This window comes from Zeugodacus cucurbitae, chromosome 4, assembly GCF_028554725.1.
Source record: "Zeugodacus cucurbitae isolate PBARC_wt_2022May chromosome 4, idZeuCucr1.2, whole genome shotgun sequence".
NCBI lineage: Eukaryota > Metazoa > Arthropoda > Insecta > Diptera > Tephritidae > Zeugodacus > Zeugodacus cucurbitae.
This window is the reverse complement of record NC_071669.1, coordinates 34,552,801-34,573,383: the sequence shown is the minus strand read 5'-3', so window position 1 is coordinate 34,573,383 and position 20,583 is coordinate 34,552,801. Positions and strand designations below refer to the sequence as shown.

General features: G+C 40.7%; 1 protein-coding gene across 2 annotated transcripts; it reads left to right on the top strand.

The window, feature by feature from the left end:
- The first annotated feature begins 1,256 nt into the window (after positions 1–1,256).
- On the top strand, positions 1,257–16,286 carry LOC128921627 (uncharacterized). 2 transcript variants are annotated; one of them, XM_054229740.1, is made up of 2 exons: positions 1,257–3,414; positions 13,592–16,286. In XM_054229740.1, the coding sequence occupies exon 2, from the start codon at positions 14,882–14,884 to the stop codon at positions 16,271–16,273; it is 1,392 nt and encodes a 463-aa protein (XP_054085715.1). In that variant the 5' UTR covers positions 1,257–3,414; positions 13,592–14,881; the 3' UTR covers positions 16,274–16,286. Both variants share the same exon structure in this region, with proteins under 2 accessions (XP_054085715.1, XP_054085716.1).
- Positions 16,287–20,583: the final 4,297 nt, after the last annotated feature.

The window sequence follows — 20,583 nt, the reverse complement described above, 5'->3', positions numbered from 1 at the left end:
CTTGCAAATCATTGAATTTTATTACCAAAATCAGTGTTCGGTTCGAAATGTTTTTATCGACAAATTTTGTTCAGCGATGAGGCTCATTTCTGGTTGAATGGCTACGTAAATAAGCAAAATTGCCGCATTTGGGGTGAAGAGCAACCAGAAGCCGTTCAAGAACTGCCCATGCATCCCGAAAAATGCACTGTTTGGTGTGGTTTGTACGCTGGTGGAATCATTGGACCGTATTTTTTCAAAGATGCTGTTGGACGCAACGTTACGGTGAATGGCGATCGCTATCGTTCGATGCTAACAAACTTTTTGTTGCCAAAAATGGAAGAACTGAACTTGGTTGACATGTGGTTTCAACAAGATGGCGCTACATGCCACACAGCTCGCGATTCTATGGCCATTTTGAGGGAAAACTTCGGAGAACAATTCATCTCAAGAAATGGACCCGTAAGTTGGCCACCAAGATCATGCGATTTAACGCCTTTAGACTATTTTTTGTGGGGCTACGTCAAGTCTAAAGTCTACAGAAATAAGCCAGCAACTATTCCAGCTTTGGAAGACAACATTTCCGAAGAAATTCGGGCTATTCCGGCCGAAATGCTCGAAAAAGTTGCCCAAAATTGGACTTTCCGAATGGACCACCTAAGACGCAGCCGCGGTCAACATTTAAATGAAATTATCTTCAAAAAGTAAATGTCATGAACCAATCTAACGTTTCAAATAAAGAACCGATGAGATTTTGCAAATTTTATGCGTTTTTTTTTTTTAAAAAAAGTTATCAAGCTCTTAAAAAATCACCCTTTACTTTAAATTATAAAGCGCGGGTTTGTGTCTTCGTTGTGTTGTTCACCTTCTTCTATTTCTCTATGTTGTTGTGTACAGGGTGATCAGTGATAGGTGAAGTTGGGGCGGTTTGTCTCCTCTGCATTACTTATCTATTACTTTTTGGAGAGTAATGCAGAGGAGTATTTGTTTGGACTAAACAATGATATTGTGTAGTTAAAACAATGTAATGACATAGTTGCTAAACTTAAAAACTATTTTTCAGTAGGTCTGCAAATATTTTCCTTAAAACGTTTTCTCATTTTGTAAATGTAGATATCTCCTTTAATTCACTCCTTAGTGGTTCAATGATAAAATATTCGACACGATGTGCCATTTGAGTAATAATATTACTTATTATTTTTATATGTATATACTTTAAATATACTGTAGAGAATGTTTTTCTTCAAGATTTAAATTGGAAAAAGCATCATCTGCACTTCCGCCCTATGTCGATCTATTTCTGATAATTAAGCTACAAGGCATACAACGAAATTGCGAACAGGTTGAATGTTCTAGAAAAGTAGTATTTAATACCTTAAAGAATATCAAAAATTTTAAAACTGTTGCCAATGTAAAACAAGGCCCAGCAGAAAAAAAACCGCATAATAGCATCCCTCTTCCGTTATTAAAATAACACGTATATTCAGCATTAAGTCCCCTAGAATAACGAAAAGTTTTGGTAGTTATATAAGTTAAGGTTAAGATATCAACAAAGAACCTTTTCTTCGTGGAGAAAGCAAAAACAGTAACTCAACTACGAGCCTATGAAGTTAGGTCACTCGAAACAAAGTGGGATACTAAAAAATCATTGAGTAAAAATCAATAAAGCGAGTAGCATCAATGATACGATAAAAAAGCATTTTTACTAATTAGCGCGCAACCATGTGGGGATTCTTGGACTGTTATTTAAGGACGCAAAAGAAGACTACTTATCATGTTGTTTTACATGAGTGAAGAAGAAAAATAAACTTCTAAAATAAAACCGCATTCCCAGGTGTAAATAGGATAGGACACATGTGCAAATTCAGCACCGAAAAATAACTACAACACCTGTATATTAATACAAAGGGCATAAAAGCGTTATTGTAATAAATTGGCTACTACAATATGAAAATCACCTTTGTCGATGCCATATATCCTGTAGTCTCATACGATGCCTCTATATAGAATAACAGCACATTAAAAGAACTTATTTCCAATAATGCAGGGGTAAATACATACTTACTACCTTTAAGGTAACAACTTATTATTAACTCAACAAGTAAATGAAATAAATACAATATTAGGTGATGCTGGATTATCTCTAGAAACATTATTTAATCACTTTATATCTAGCTGCAGAAAGTGGAACTCCAGAGAGCAGATACAATAAAGTTCATTGCAAGGCCAGAAACGTTATTGAAAGAACTTTTGGAGTTTTAAAGTCCAAATTCTGATATTTATTTTCCGAAAAATGCCTGCATTATACACTCTAAAAAGAAACGTCTATAATAAATTATTGTTGTTCTATTTACAATATCGGTCGTCGTTACGATTCGAGTTTTGCAGAAAATGACATTGACGACGATAGTGGAGAGATTGTAATAAATGCAGGATGGGAACCCACGACAACTAATCGACTAGCTCAAGAAATTAGAAATGATATAATGAGTTACTTTACCTTACAATGTTTTAATTTTGTTAAATACGAAATAAAGACCTCAATTTCAATTTAATAAAAATCATAATAATCTTATTTACAGTAGTTTTCCGAAATAACGAATATTCGTTTTAACGAAAACCGCTTATAACGAACAAGCAAATATGTTACATTGAGTACCTTAAATAACGAATATGTGGGAGTCAGAATAAGTCCATTTTGGAAGAATTTACTGGATTTGAATTGTTTTGTTATCGTTTTTCATTTTTTAACAAATAATTAATAAAACAATTTATTAAACTGCAATTTACGGATATTTAATTCATATTTATTGAAAAACATACCTTTACGTGAGTACTCGAATTAACGAAAAATTCTATGTAACGAACAGGCTTGACAATTAATGTGTTCGTTATTTCGGAAAAGTACTATATTTTGTCCTTTTATGAAATAGAAAATAAAAACATCACATTAATTTCAAAAATGTATTAATATTTAACACATAATGCCCGGTTTCAAAGGCCATATTTATGTTGTGCTTAAGATAAAATAGGGAAATAGTGTTTTACAATTCATTCTTAAGTTATGCTTATATACTGAAAATTGGAGACTTAAGCAGTATTTAAGTAACAGCTGATTTTTGTTTTGAATTTTCAGTTATTTGTGAAAAGAAAAATAAGAATTATTTTATGGGAAATAAAATATGGAATCGGATTGGGATTGCGATTTGGACAGTGACCCAGAATACGAAGATCTGTGGAATATTATAATAATGCGACGAACAAAAGAAATCATATCCCAGACAAAATTCTTCAAGCTATATAACGATAAAGATTTCCGCGACTGATTTCGAATTAGCAAAGAAACAGCCGATTGTATACGACTACAAATTGAGCATAAAACCAAGTAGTAAATCTAATTCAGTGGTCGGTACGAGAGGAATTGTGACTGTGTAGGTGAGTACGAAAGAAAAGATACCCAGTGAGAACTCTGGAACCTTACATTTTGAGAATGTTTTCTATTTTTTCATAAAAAATGCATTTTGGTGCTCATTTATTTATTTTAGATATTTTATTATTAAAACAAGTAAGGAAAGGCTAAGTTTGGGTGCAACCGAACATTTTATACCCTCGCAATTTATTTATGTAATTTTATTAAATTATTTTATTTTACTCACATATTCCACATATATACATCTGGTATAAAGTCCATTGAAAGTTTGAAAACCCCAATATTAGGCATTTGGGAGCTAAGGGAAGTTGTGACCCGATTTTAACCATTTCTGGTACAGAGACACACTATTAGAAGAAAAATATTTCCTCTGAATTAAATTAAGATATCTGAGAGATTTACCGATATTTTCAGTGAATAATTACCATAAGTCACTGAGTTCTTCAAATTCGATATCCGGGGCCTTGAAAAGTTATAGTTCAATTTCGACAATTTTTTCACAAGTGATGCCACCAAGTTTTATTTCGCTATCTTCATAGGTTCCTTATGTATATCTTATAAAGTGAAGGAATCAGATGGAATTCAAAATTTAGTTATATGGGAAGTTGTCGTAGTTGTGAACCGATTTCATCCATTTTCCAGACGTGTCATCAGGGTGTCAAGAAAATATTATATACCCAATTTCATTGAAATCTATCGAGTAGTTCCTGAGATATGGTTTTTGACACATAAGTGGGAGATACCACGTCCAATTTCCATTTTGTAAAAAAATCTGAGTGCAGCTTCCATCTGCCATTTTTTTATGTAAAATTTAGTAAAATTACAACCTAACCTTTGTATGGGAGGTGGGCGTGGTTATTATCCGATTTCTTTCATTTTTGGACTGTAATAAGTGGTTAAAAAAAATACTTCAGAAAGTTTGGTTTGTATAGCTCTATTGGTTTGCGAGATATGTACAAAAACCCTATTTGGGGGCCAGTCCACGCCCCTTTCCCAAAAAAATAACATCCAAATATACCCCTTCATAGTGCGATCCTTCATACCAAATTATATTTCTATAGCTTTATTTATGGCTTAGTTATGGTACTTTATGTGTTTTCGGTTTTCGCCATTTTGTGGGCGTGGCAGTTGTCCGATCTTGCCCGATTTTCGAAAGCAACCTTCCTACGGTGCCAAGTTTCATCAAGATATCTTAATTTTTACTCAACTTACAGCTTGCACAGACGGACGGACGGATTTTGACTCGCTTCGTCGCCCTGATCTCTTATTCTTCTTGACTGGCGTAGACACCACTTATGCGGTTATAGCCGAGTCCACAACAGCGCGCCACGTATCCCTCCTTCTGGTAGTTTGGCGCCAATTGGTTATACCAAGCGAAGCCAGGTCCCTCTCCACCTGGTCCTTCCATCGGAGTGGAGGTATCTCTCTTCCGCGGCTTCCACCAGCGGGTACTGCATCGAATACTTTCAGAGCTGGAGCATTTTCATCCATTCGAACAACATGACCTAGCCAGTGTAGCCGCTGTCTTTTTATTCGCTGGACTATGTCAATGTCGCCGAATAACACATACAGCTCATCGTTCCATCGTCTGCGGAACGCCGTCTCATCGGATGTTGACATCGTACACACTTCTGCACCTTAAAGTAGGACGGGAATGATGAGAGACTTGTAGAGTTTTGTTTTTGTTCGTCGAGAGAGGACTTTACTTTTCAATTGCCTACTTAGTCCATAGTAGCACCTGTTGGCAAGAGTGATTCTGCGTTGGATTTCCAGGATGACATTGTTATTGCTGTTAATGCTGGTTCCAGGGTAGACGAAATTATCTACAACTTCAAAGCTATGACTGTCAACAGTGACGTGGGAGCCAAGACGCGAATATGCTGACTGTTTGTTTGACGACAGGAGATATTTCCGTCAGGGACTAACGGCGCGGGTATTGTTTCCAATGATATCGATATCATCGGCGTACGCCAGTAGCTGTACACTCTTATAGAAGATTGTACCTTCTCTATTTAGCTCTGCAGCTCGTATTATTTTCTCCAGCATCAGGTTAAAGAAATCACACGAGAGTCAGTCACCTTGTCTGAAACCTCGTCTGATATCGAACGGCTTGGAGAGGTCCTTCCCGATCCTGACGGAGCTTTTGGTGTTACTCAACGTCAGCTTACACAGCCGTATTAGTTTTGCGGGGATACCAAATTCAGACATCGCGACATAAAGGCAGCTCCTTTTCGTGCTGTCGAAAGCACCTTTAAAGTCGACAAAGAGATGGTGTGTGTCGATCCTATTTTCACGGGTGTTCTCCAAAATTTGGCGCATGGTGAATATCTGGTCTGTTGTTGATTTTCCAGGTCTAAAGCCACACTGATAAGGTCCAATCAGTTTGTTGACGGTGGGCTTTAGTCTTTCACACAGTACGCTCGACAGAACATTATACGCGATTTAGAGGAGGCTTATCCCACGGAAGTTAGCGCAAATTGTGGGGTCTCCCTTTTTGTGTATTTGGCAGAGTACACTGAGATTCCAATCGTCAGGCATGCTTTCTTCCGACCATATTCTGCAAAGAAGCTGATGCAAGCACCTTATCAGCTCGGCCGGTAATCCATCGGCACCCGCCGCCTTATTGTTCTTCAAGCGGGTAATTGCTATTCGAATTTCTTCACGGTCGGGCAATGGAACATCTGCTCCATTGTCGTCGATTGGGGAATCGGGTTCGCCATCTCCTGGTGTTGTACTTTCACTGCCATCCATTCAGCAGGCTGGAGAAGTGTTTCCTCCACAAACTCAGTATACTCTGGTCATCAATAACTAGATCACCTCTGGGGGTCCTACAGGAGTGTGCTCCGGTCTTGAAACCTTCAGTTAGTCGCCGGATCTTTTTGTAAAATTTTCGAGCATTACCACTGTCGGCCAGCTTGTTAAGCTCTTCATACTCACGCATTTCGGCCACTTTCTTTTTTTGTCTGCAAATGCGTCTCGCTTCCCTCTTCAGATCTCGGTATCTTTCCCATCCCGCTCGTGTTGCGGTCGATCGCAACATCATGAGGTAGGCAGTCTGTTTACTCTCCACTGCGAGACTACAATCCTTATCATACCAGCTGTTTTTTTTTACTTTTCCGAAAGCCAATGATTTTGGTTGCAGCTGTTCGTAAGGAGTTTGATATGCCATCCCACAGTTCCCTTATACCGAGATGCTGATGAGTGCTCTCAGAAAGCAGGAGTGCAAGTCGAGTAGAAAATCGTTCGGCTGTCGGTTGTGATTGCAGCTTCTCGATGTCGAACCTTCTTTGTGTTTGTTGACGTGTGCGCTTTTCTACACTGAGCCGGGTACGTTTCTTAGCTGCTACAAGATGGTGGTCCGAGTCAATATTGGGACCACGAAGCACATCACGCACATCAAAAACACTGGAGACATGTCGTCCATCTATCACAACATGATCGATCTGGTTGCGAGTGATTCGATCCGGAGACAGCCAAGTAGCTTGATGGATTATCTTATGCTGGAATCTAGTACTACAGACGACCATATTTCGGGCCCCGGCGAAGTCGATCAGCCTCAGACCGTTTGGCGATGTTTCGTCATGGAGGCTGAGTTTCCCGACTGTTGTGCCAAAGACACCTTCTTTACCCACCCTACCGTTGAAATCGCCAAGCACGATTTTGACATCGTGGCGGGGGCGGCGCTCATAGGTACGTTCTAGGCGCTCATTGAATGTATCTTTGATCACTTCGCCCTTCTCTTCCGTCGTGGCGTGGGCGCAAATCAGCGATATGTTGAAGAACCTCGCTTTGAAGCGGTTTGTGGCTAGACGTTCATCCTTGGAGTGAATGCCAGGACTCGACGACGGAGTCTCTCTCCCACCACGAATCCCACACCGAATTTGCGCTCCTTTATATGGCCGCTGTAGTAGATGTCACAAGGACCCACCTTCTTCCGTCCTTGTCCCGTCCATCGCATTTCTTGAATTGCGGTGATGTCAGCCTTTACTCTTACGAGGACATCAATCAGCTGGGCAGAGGCACCTTCCCAATTAAGGGTCCGGACATTCCAGGTGCATGCCCTTATTTCGTAGTCCTTTAAACGTTTGCACAACCGCATAAGCGGGTTTCGCCTTCTCACTTTAGCTCGTCTCCAAACGGATGTATGTTGGCTGCCCAGAGGATACTTGGTCTAAGGCCGGAAGTCGTGAGCTGCTTGAGCCACATATAAAAGAATCGTTCCTGGCCACTCCCAAGTGAATGACAGTCAGAAACATTCCTCACTTATGTACGTGAACTTAACATATGACTCCATCCTCTATCACTTTGGATCACTTTGGTATATATAATCCTATATCTAACTCGTTTAGTTTTGGGTGTTAAAAAACAACCGTTATGTGAGCAAAACTATAATACTCTCTTAGCAACTTTGTTGCGAGAGTATAACAAATATATTACATCATAAAAACCTTTACTGTCTTTAAACAGCTTAAAACCTTAACAGCTGGTTTCACGAAACAAATTTAAGTGGCAAATAATTAATTTCAGTTTCACCATTTGACTTAATTTTTATTTAAATGGTCACGCTTTGCCATTTAAATATTATTTAAATACTGTCATAAATCAGCTGTTATTCTTACCAACATCCCTGCCTTTTAATTTTTTGGATGCCAAATGTCAATAATGGTGAAACGCAGGAAACTTAAGTGCAAAGTTAAATAAAAATTAAATGGAACATAATTTTCAATTAAAAAATTTCGTGAAACCGGCTGTAAATGTAATACATAACATTCAACAACATTCATCACACTAACAGCCGGTTTCACGAAATTTTTTCATTGAAAAGTAAGTTCTATTTAATTTTAATTTTTACTTAACTTTGTACTTAAGTTTTCTGGTTTCCACCATTATTCAAAATTGACATACAAAAAATTAAGAGGCATGAATATTAGTGTTGTGGAGGCGAAGTAGTTCATAATAAATAGTAAAAATGTACTTAAGATTACAACTTTGTACCTCACGCAACCCTGTATACTACTTTTTGTATTCTCTTTCATTCTATGATCCTCACATTGTAAAGACATATTTATCCTTATTAAATATAAGGATAATAATATATATAATAATAATATATATATATATATATATATATTAAATATATAAATAATGCATTTATAAGATGGATAAATATCCAAAAACACTTAACAAAATAAAAGAAATATTTATAACGCACTTACATCCATTCACTTTTAATTTTATTTTCAAATGAACAGCGGCCATGACGGCGATTTTTGAACGGTTTATTGTATCCCTCTCTTACACATACAAAAATTAGGGTTAATGAATTTTGCTACTCTAACTACCGAGATTGCCACTTATAAGCTATAGCTACAAAATGTTAGTAATGTGTATGCATTGGTAAAAGCTGAAAAAATTTGCATGTGTAGTGGTGTATGAGTTAGCTCCGTCTTGTAGGGCATTTTACATGTAGCTGACTTACGTACGAATTTGTTATCGGTTGCTAAAATTACCGACAAGGGCTATTCAGTGAAGTTCAAAAGGAACGAAGCCGTGGTTATGAACAGTGACAATAAAGTTATATTGAAAGCCGAAAGAATAGGAAACTTATATTATATAAAAACAACGAAAAATTTCGCAAATTTGGCAAATACCAAAAACAGTATTGATTTGTGGCATTACAGAATGGGCCATGTTAACGAACGCGGTTTAAAATCTATGGCAAACGGTTCGGTATACAGGTTAAAATTTAAACAAACTGAGAAACTATCCGAATGTGAAATCTGTGCAAGTGAAAAACAAGTGCGCGCGGTTTTTCCCAAATCAAACGGAAATAGAGTTGACAATCTACTAGAAATTGTACACAGTGACGTGTGTGGGCCAATGAGGACTGGGTCCCATGGCGGTGCAAAATACTTCGTGACATTCATTGACGAAAAGTCAAGGTGGTGTGAAAAATTTTTCATAAAACAAAAATTGAATGTACTTGACGTTTTTTAAGAATATAAAGCAAAAGTTGAAACATTCACGGGAAAGAAGATCAAAGCGTTGCAGTCGGACAATCGTCGTGAATATTGTAATAATGACTTTAATAAATTTATAAATGAGTGCGGAATCAAACGTCGCCTTACGGCTCCGTATACTTCACAGCAAAATGGTATGGCGGAACGCAAAAATAGAACTCTCGTTGAGATGACCAGGTGCATGATGAAATATGCGGGTGCACCTCCATCGTTTTGGACCGAAGCAATAAATACGGCGTGTTATATTCGAAATCGTTGTGTAACGAGAACAACGGGTGAAGTCCCATACCGGGTATGGACTAAGCGAAATCCGACGGTGTCACATATGAAAATATTCGGTATGAAAGCATACGCTTAACAAGAATGCTTCAAAAGCAAAATTTGAATCGCGCGCGGAGCCGTGTATATTTGTTAGCTATTCATGTGAATCAAAGGCATATCGGTTATATTCAGAGACCAAGAGGTGCACCATAATAAGTCGCGATGTAAAATATATCGATAAATCGGGTTTCAAGATATGTGCGTTCGAGACAGCGAGGGCGACCACGAAAAGTGTATCTCCAGTTGATAGCTGACGTCAATTCAGAGGAGGATGCTACTAATCCAGACGAGTTTTACGAGTGCAATGAACGCCTTGTAACTGAGGATCCGCAAACACTAACGGATGCATTGAAATCTGACGACGCATCTACATGGGTAAAGGGGCTTGAAGACGAATTTTTGGCGCACATGAGGAACAGAACTTGGCAAATAATACAAAAACCAACAGGTAGCAAAGTAATTGGCAACAAGTTCGTGTTCCGGACTAAAGATGATCATCAACGTCCAGGGGAAGACTTTCATGAAGTTTCCTCTCCAGTTGCACGGTCAACTTCAGTACGACTCTTTCTCCTGATATATCTGATGGATGTGATTACTGCGTACTTGAATGGGGATTTAAACGAAAGTATCTACATGGATATTCCGGATTTACTTATTAACGTGTTGAAGAAAATTCAACGAGGTCAACCTGTTGGCTTAAACGGTTTACGAAGTATAGCGACGAAATACAGCAAACTGCAGAAGAATGGAGAGCAGCGTTACAACGAGCAAACCCGGCATGTCTAGTAAATAAGCATTATACGGTTTGCGTGAATAAGGGCTAATGTGGCATCACAAATTATCATTAACCCTTAACGAAATCGGATTAAAATCAACAAAATGTGATCCGTGTTTCTACGTGGCCATCATATACGTAGACGATTTATTATTAACGTTCAACAATGAAAATTGGCTAAGAACAACGAAGGAAATATTCTCGCAACATTTCGATATGAAGGACATCGGTCACGTCAATCGTTGTTTGAGTATAGATTTTTTTCAAAATCTGAAAAAAGGCGAAATATTTTTATCGCAAAGGACATATGCTGAATCAATATTGGAACGATTCGGTATGTCACAGTGCAATCCTTCGAAGACGCCAATAGAAGCGAATTGCAAACTCATCATGCCTACGACAAAAGATGAGGCGATTATGGGGAAATACCCATATCAAAGTTTAATCGGTGCCTTGATGTATATGGCGGTGTCTATGAAACCGGAATAGCGTATGCAGTGAATTTTATGAGTCAATTCAACAGTAACTACAGTGAAGAACTCAACAGTAACTACAGTGAAGAGCACTGGAAATCAGCGAAGAGAATTTTACGTTATATCAAAGGTACATTACAACATGATTTACTGTACAAGAAGACATGCGCAGATTTGTACGGTGTAGTCGATGTTGATTGGGGAGCAATTCCATCAGACAGGCGGTCGTATTCGAGCTATGCATATGTATTTGCTGGTTCGTCTATAAGTTGGGAAGCGTGGAAACAACGTACAGTTTCACTTTCCAGTACTGAATCGGAATACATCGCTATAGCTGAGGCAGCGAAAGAAGCTCTATATTTGAAGAGTGCTTTGAAAGAGGTGGGAATCGATTGTACCTGCGTCAGATTATTTAACGATAACCAGAGTGCTCAAAAGTTAGCAGTATCTTCCAATTTCCATCCTCGAACGAAATATATCGATACACGTCATCATTTCATTCGGGACTGCGTTCGAGATTAGGCGATTATATTAGAATATATGCAAACACTTGAAAAGCCAGCGGACATATTTACCAAGAGTCTCACATATATGAAGCATAGTATCTGCTCATGGAATTTGGGTCTTATCGAACGCAATCGTTAATAATAAACTCTCTACTTCGAGTCGCGGTGTTGTGGAGGCGAAGTGTATGTACGTTGGCGTTCAACCGTTTAGCCGCTTATAGCCGAATTGATGAGAGCGCGCCACTCTTCTCTTTCCTTCGCAGTTCGGCGCCAGTTGGAGATTCCAAGTGTAACCAGCTCGCTCTCCACCTGGTCCCTCCAACGGAGTCGAGGCCATCCCCTTCCTCGGATTCCTCCGGCGGGTACTGCATCGAACACTTTCAGGGCTGGAGTGTTTTCGTCCATTCGGACAACATGACCTAGCCAGCGTAGCCGCTGTCTTTTTATTCGCTGAACTATGTCAATGTCGTCGTATAACTCGTACAGCTCATCGTTCCATCGTCTGCGGTATTCGCCGTTGCCAATGTTCTGAGGACCATAAATCTTGCGCAAAATTTTCCTCTCGAAAACTCCTAGTGTCGTCTCATCTGATGTTGACATCGTCCAAGCTTCTGCACCATAAAGCAGGACGGGAATGATAAGCGACTTGTATAGTTTGATTTTGGTTCGTCGAGAGAGGACTTTACTGTTCAATTGCCTACTCAGTCCAAAGTAGCACCTGTTGGCAAGAGTTTTTCTGCGCGGGATTTCGAGGCTGACATTGTTGGTGTTGTTGATACTGGTTCCCAGGTATACGAATTTATCTACGACTTCGAAGTTATGACTGTCAACAGTGACGTGGGAGCCAAGACGCGAGTGCGCTGACTGTTTGCTTGATGACAGGAGATATTTCGTCTTGTCCTCATTCACCTCCAGACCCATTCGCTTCGCCTCCTTATCCATGCGGGAAAAAGCAGAACAAACGGCGCGGTTGTTTGTTCCGATGATATCAATATCATCGGCGTACGCCAGGAGCTGTACACTCTTGTAGAAGATTGTACCTTCTCTATGTAGCTCTGCAGCTCGTAGTATTTTTTCCAACATCAAGTTAAAGAAGTCGCACGATAGTGAGTCCCCTTGTCTGAAACCTCGTTTGGTATCGAACGGCTCAGAGAGGTCCTTCCCAATCATGACGGAGCTTTTGGTGTTGCTCAACGTCAACTTACACAGCCGTATTAGTTTTGCGGGGATACCAAATTCAGACATCGCGGCATAAAGGCAGCTCATTTTCGTGCTGTCGAAAGCAGCTTAAAAATCGACTATTTTCACGGGTCTTTTCCAAGATTTGGCGCATGGTGAATATCTGGTCGGTTGTTGATTTTCCAGGTCTAAAGCCACACTGATAAGGTCCAATCAGTTTGTTGACGGTGGGCTTAAGTCTTTCACACAGTACGCTCGATAGAAACTTATAGGCGATATTTAGGAGGCTTATCCCACGGTAATTGGCACAGTTTGTGGGATCTCCCTTTTTATGGATTGGGCAGAGCACACTGAGATTCCAATCGTCGAGCATGCTTTCTCCCGATCATATTTTGCAAAGAAGCTGGTGCATGTACCTTACCAGTTCTTCGCCGCCGTTCGAGGCGAAGTAGTTCGTAATAAATAGTAATAGATTAATATGTACTTAAGATTACAACTTTGTACCTCACGTAACCCTGTATACTACTTTTTGTATTCTCTTTCATTCTATGATCCTCACATTGTAAAGACATATTTATCCTTATTAAATAAAGTTAGTCGTAATTTAACATTCAAACTCCTCGGAACTTTAGTTAGAAAGAATAAAAAAATATTTATGTAAACAAAAAATTGTATTTATTTGTCAAAATGGAAAAACATAGTTGAAATCGGCTGATGGAACAACGTAACCATAGTTACATATGACAATATTTAAATGGCAAAGCGAGATCATTTAAATAAAAATTAAGTGAAATGATGAAACTGAAATACATAGATAATTTTTCACTTAAATTTGTAAAAGCCGGTTACATGAAATTTTTTCATTGAAGATTAAGCTCTATTTACGTTTTCCTTTTACCCAATTACAGTAGCGGAGACGTTGTGACCACCAGATTGGAGGGTGATGCCAAAGAACTCTGGCTAATCTCGGCCTATATGCCGCACGACGACGAGGTGGAACCACCTCCCGCTATACTGAGAAAGGCTCTCTGGGAGGCCAGGCGAAGGAAAGTCAACGCCATCATTGGCTCGGACGCCAACGCAAGACATACTGTCTGGGGAAGCTCGGACATAAACGTTAGAGGTGAGTTGCTCTTTAATTTTATAAGTAGCGTTGATTTATTTATATGCAATAGGGGGAACTCCCCTACGTTCGTGACTGCGGGTAGGGAGGAAGTCCTCGACCTTACCCTAGTATCTAGGGACGCCGTACCTTTGATCTCGGAATGGAAGGTTCTCAATGATCACTCCTTTTCGGACCATAGGTATATTAGTTTCAATCTGGACAGAGCCTGTCCAGTACGCAAACCTTTTAGGAACCTTAGGAATACAAATTGGGTTCTATATTGTAGGAAGCTTCGTTCAGCTCTTCCGGCAGCGCCCCCACGAGACTCAGTTCTCTCGGCCAATGCGATTGATGAGTGTGTCGAAGTTTTCAGCTCTGGGTGCAGGATGGCCCTTGAAAGTTCCTGTCCTCTGAGATCTCAGAAAGGCAAAGGGAAACCTCTTTGGTGGACGCCGGAACTTTCGGAGCTCAGATCTTCTAGTCGAAGGTTCTTCAATAAAGCTCGTAGAAGTGGTCTAGGTGACGATTGGGCTTTGTATAAGGTGGGACTTGCCATTTTTAAGTCTGAAATGAAGAAGGCCAAACGGTCTTCTTGGAGAGCCTACTGCGAAAGCGTGGAAGGCTGCCAGGAGTCCTCGAGATTTGGGCGTATTCTGTCCAAGAGCCCAATATCCGTGGGTTACTTGAGAGATGGTGCTGGAGAGTGGACCTCGAGCAGTGAGGAGTCACTACTTTACTTAAAGCTTCTTTTGGATGCTCATTTCCCAAAAAACCAATCTGTGGAAAGAGCTTCCCTCGGAGAGCTTCAAGGGGGCGAAAGCGCCTTCGTAAACCTTCTGGATGATCGCCACCTAACCTGGTCGTTGAATTCTTTCAAACCTTTCAAGTCCCCCGGACTAGACGGCATTATACCTGCGCAGCTACAGCGAGCGATAGGGGTACCCCGCAAGGTAGCGTTCTCTCCCCTTTGCTCTGGATCCTGGTGGTGAACGACCTACTGGAGGAACTTGAAAATCAAGGCTGTCGAGTGACGGCCTATGCTGACGATGTAGCCCTTTTGGTCAAAGAAAAATTCCTAAACACCGTATATGAAATGACCCAAACGGAACTCGTCTTATTCACAAGAAGATACAAAATTCCAAATGTTACTCTCCCGTCATTGCGAGGCTCCAGTCTGCAACCTGCGGATAAGGTGAAATACCTGAGGCTTATTCTTGATAGGAAGCTCTCATGGAAGCCAAACATCGAGGAGAGGGTAAGAAAGACTTCGGTAGCTCTTTACTGCTGTAGAGGGGCTATTGGAAAAAGGTGGGGTCTCTCACCGAAAGTGGTTTTATGGTTGTATGTGACCATTATTAAACCTATAATGTTCTATGGCGTTGTGGTCTGGTGGAGGGCATTCGAGAAAGTCACACTAGCTAAGCAGCTGGAGCGTGTCCAAAGAGCGGCTCTCATTGGTATCAGCGGAGCGCTAAGAACAACACCAACAATGGCTCTAAATGCCATTTTACACGTCGCATCTGTTGATATCGCCGGTAGGTGCACTGCGGCAAAGGTCGCTGTCAGACTCAGAGACGCTGGGTACATGAGCGGTACCAAGCAGGGGCATTCTGAGATTCTCCGTCGGTTCGATTGCATCCCTGACAACTTGGACCACTGCACTGCGGAACCGTCCCCTAGAGGCTTCTTCTCTACACATGTACCTACGAGGGATATGTGGGTGGGTAGAAGTCAATGGAGGAAAAGTGCAGTCAGCTTTTTCACGGATGGATCGAAGCTTAAGGGAAAGGTGCGAGAGGGAGTTTTCTGCAGAAAGCTTTCTATCAATACCAGCTTTAGGCTACCTGACCACTGTAGTGTCTTCCAAGCAGAGGTCGCTGCAATCAAAGTAGCAGTGGACGCACTGCTTCGTATGGTGACCTCTTTTAGAGAGGTATGTATTCACTCCGACAGCAGGGCGGCAATACTGGCATTGGAATCGATGACGGTACGCTCTGTGCTAGTTAAGGAGTGTCTTAGATCCTTATCAATAGCCTCCAGCTATTTTGCAATCCGACTAGTGTGGGTACCCGGTCACCGCGGGATCGCTGGTAACTGCATAGCGGACAAGCTTGCAAGGGAGGGTACCCTAGCTACATTGACGTCGGAATGGGAGTGCATTGGTAGTCCATGGTCCACCTGCGCAAGAGCGCTGGACATGCAGACTACGCATGAGCTCGTCAAGCGCTGGTCAACTACCAGTACTTGTGCAGTGGCGAGGTCCTTTTGGCCCTCTGTGGAGCGTAAGCGGTCCTTTCAACTGCTTTCTCTGGGCAAGGTTCATCTCAGCGCAATCATAGGGTACTTACTGGACATTGTCCAATGGGTACCCATGCGGTTAGACTTGGGATCGTGGCAGATGCTAGTTGCCAAAGCTGTATGGAGGAAGGCGAGATGGAATCATCTAAGCATTTCCTACTGCACTGTCCAGCTTTTGCCAGACTGAGGTTGAAACACCTCCGAAAGCCCTTTTTCGTCTGTAAGTTAAGATATTACCAGTCTTAAGAAATTTATAACGGATTCCAAGCGGTTTGCTGAATCTTAAAGGTCTTTGATCCACGGGGAGTTTTATTGGTACCACAATGGACAGCGCCAGGCTGTCTAAGTGAGATCTTTCTGTCTTGCAGAGATCTGCCTACAAACCTAACCTAACCTAAGCTCTATTTAACTTTAATTTTAAAATTTGTTTAACTTTGTACTTAAATTTTTTGGTTTTCATCATTATTCAAAATGACATACATGAATTAAAAGGCATGAATGTTAGAAAGAATAAAACATTGTAGAAACCTTCAAGTAGATAATCTATAAAAACATAGAAAGAATTTGTGATAAGAATGCAATAGAATGAAGAAAACCGATAAGTTGAGTAATATACTACTAAAAAGGCAATTCGCGCGGGTTGCCTTCAGATTTTGGTACTATAAACACCAACAACTCAAGGCAATGGACACTTCGTGCGGGTTGCATTATACTAAAAAAGACCCAAAACTACAATGTCGAGTTGCCGTGTTATACTACAAAATGTATTACTTTATGTAAATTATTAGTAATTTTTCAAATTCAATTATAGTTTTGTTCACATAACGGTTGTTTGTAAGTCATAATACTAAACGAGTTAGATATAGGGTTATATATACCAAAATGATCATGGTGACGAGACGAGTCAAAAACCGAATGTCTGTCTGTCCGTCCGTTCGTCCGTGCAACGGATAACTTGAGTAAAAATTGAGATATCTTAATGAAACTTGGAACACATGTTCCTTGGGACCGTGAAAGGGTTGCTTTCGAAAATGGGCAACCACGCCACGCCCACAAAATGGCGAAAGCCGAAAACACATAAAGTGTCATAACTAAGCCATAAATAAAGTAAAAAAGAAAATATTCGCACATCAGCCAAAAATTCAGCAAACGTTTATGCCTATGAACGCAAATCAGAATTCACGCACACATTAATCAACAATATCTAGCGTAGAAACGCCTCTGCCCATGGTGTTGTGTCGAAGGTGTAACGGCGATTTTGCGCGAAGGCGGCGAGACGCTAGATATCTATTTGTATTGTGAAATATTGATATATTAAGGGGTCATTTAATTAAGAATATATGAATTCAAATAATTTAATCCAGTAATAAATATATCATTAGGAAATTAAGGGACCACTCCGCCGCGACCCCTCCTTGCCATCGTCCATTTAACAGGCTTATTTCAACTCTTCAATATTCTAAAATTGAAATTTTGTCATCCTCGTTAGAGGATTTCGCATCATCATCATACTGAAACGACTTTTGCTTTACCAGGCACCCAGAAAAATCAGTGCGACGCTGAGTTGCGAATTCACGCACTTTACTTTGTGGAAGACGCGCGTTCCTTATGAATGAAATTGTTTTTGTTCTAGAATGAAACATTTAAATGTTCTAATTAGAATACCTATGTAGCGCAATCGCAAATATTGAGCTATCAGGAAGCGCTTGCGCATACGATTGGTTGTTGTTTTTGAAACTTGCGCGAATATTTCATTTTTTGCAAGTATAATTGTTAGAAGGAATTGTGAGGAATATATGTGTGTATTCTTGCATGTTTTTGCCGCCCGCTATAGGTGCACCTCATTCGGGACCACGCCCAAGTATGAGAATTTCAACTATACTGGACTTGCGAGACGGTACTTACTAAACCCTAACTCCGTCTCCTGTAGCTTTACTGGGAGCCCTGTGGGACCGACGTTAGGCATTTCATCGCAGGGCAAAGCTTAGCCTAGAGGCTCACGTCCTTCGCTCGCTGTTCACGACTCTAGCTTCACTACTTCTTTGCTGTTCTATTCTCCTTAAATCCTGGAGTACCAGTCATCTTTTCCATTATATCCCACGCTTGTCTGGAGTTATTTGGTCCGATATTTCCCTTTCCAGGAACAGCCGCTCGTTTGAATATTTTTCACAGTAAAAAAAGATGTGCTCAGCATTCTCAGTACTATTACCACAGAGAGAACAGTCTACTCCCTCATCGTGTCCGTACTTGTACAAATACTCCCTGTAACAACTATGCCCCGTAAGGAACTGTGTCAAGTAGAAATCAACTTCGCCGTGCTTCCTTTCCACCCAGCTTGTACATTTCCAATTAATCGGTGTGTCCATCTACTCTTGACTGATGAATCCCAGCGTGATTGCCATTCATTTAAGCTAACTTGTATTTCTTCTTTGCGCTCTGACAAAGTTAGTTTCCGGTCTATACTCTTGCGTCTGTCGTATATTCTCTTCAGCTCACTTGTCATTATGTCTGGTGGCATTATACCAGATATAACCACAATAGCTTCATGCGAGACTGTACGAAATGCACTGGCTATCCGGTTATCTGGACTTCAGTGGGCAAAGGCAGACATAGTACACCATCATAAAGTACATTCCATAATAGTGGGCCTAATACGGAACCTTGTGGCACCCCGCCTGTCACCATATATTTTTTCATCCGTATCGTAGAAAAGCATTCTATCAAACATAAAGTACATTCCATAATAGTGGGCCTAATACGGAACCTTGTGGCACCCCGCCTGTCACCATATATTTTTTCATCCGTATCGTAGAAAAGCATTCTATCAAACAAATAGCTCTTTACAATGCACAATAGATAGCATGGTACCTTTTTAAGTTCTAACGCACGTATTATATGTGGCCAGTAAGCCGAATTAAACGCATTTTTAACATCGAAGGTAACGATTGCACAGTATTTTTTGGTTCCGTACATCCACCTTTTTCCTTCTATGGCCTTCTCTGCTATACTTGTGACTCTTTTGCGTGCATCAATAGTCGAACGCTTTCTACGGAAACCATATTGGTTTTCAGATAAGCCGCCAGTTTCACCTTCCAGGTAGTTTTCTAGATGTGTGCATACTATTCGCTCCAGGATTTTGCCCGTATCGATCATGCAGAGTGGTCGATATGAACTCACCTGCCGGTTTGTTCGGCTTCTGCAAAAGAACCAACCGCTGAACATTCCATATCTTTGGAAATACTGCTTGTCGTAGGCATCGTTTGAATAGATCCGTGAATATCTCTGGTCTATGTTTAATTGCCGTTTTGAGAGCCCTATTCGGTATACCATCTAGGCCAGATGCTTTAGAGTTACCGAAGCGGTCTGCTGCTTGTATCACTTCTATATCAGTAATTTCTGGTGCCTCTACGACTATTGACTCCTCATGGTATATATTCCCTCTGTCATGGCATTGTTGAGGAAATAGCGTTTCCACAACGTTTCGAAGTAGCAATGGACAAGTGGGCGCTTGTCCTTTACCACCTCTAATCCTAGACATCACGAGTTTGAACGCTGCACCCCACGGGTTTGCATCCACTTTATTGCATAGTTCCATGAAACACATCTTTTTGCTATTTTAATCGCTTTTTTAAGCTCTTTGCGTTTTGTTTTGAATATTTCGCGCAGTATATCACTGTCGTCATTGCGTATGCTCCGTTGGAAACGGCGCCCTGCTTTATGACTTTCACTTCTCAGTTTGTCGGTATCATTATTCCACCAATATGCTGGCTTTCTATGGGTGGTTTGCCTTTTTTTGTTCATAGCTGCATCGCATGCCTTGCTAATGTGTTTTACCACCAAATTTGCTTGCTGATCCTAATCGTCACATTCTTCGAGGTTTCATCAATCATAAGCTTGAATATTTCCTCATCCAGGGTTTCAGTCTTCCATCCTTTTACTTGCACCTTTTTGTGGCAATCGTAACCCCTCTGAAGTCGCATATGTTTGCTAATATTTATCATTATTGCAAGGTGGTCACTCTGAGTATAAATATCACATACCCGCCAACTACGTGTCGAGATAAGGCCCTGCTGGCAAAAGAAATGTCGATAATGGATCCTCTCCCGTTCTTTTCAAAAGTGTTTTGCCTTCCTGAATTTAGCAGTACAACAGTATGGTTTGTATATTTGCTGTCCCATTCTAGGGCCCAGGCATTAAAGTCTCCTGCGATTATGTTGGGTTTAGTTGCCATTGTCTCTTTTACCAGGTCGTCAAGTATTTTTTTTTCATATTCCTGCTGCTGTATACTGGGCGGTATGTAGCAGCTGTAGAAATAAATCCCACCAATTTTAGCTCTTATGTAGTATGCCTTGTCAATTAATGGTTTGTCTTGCAGCATAAGCTTTTGTCCGCATGCCCATATTGCAACTTCCGAGATCCACTTGTCAGATTTGCATTATTTTCATCTTTTGGGTTTGGCTGCTGCCTATAAGGGGCATTTCCGGCTTCCTATTTGGT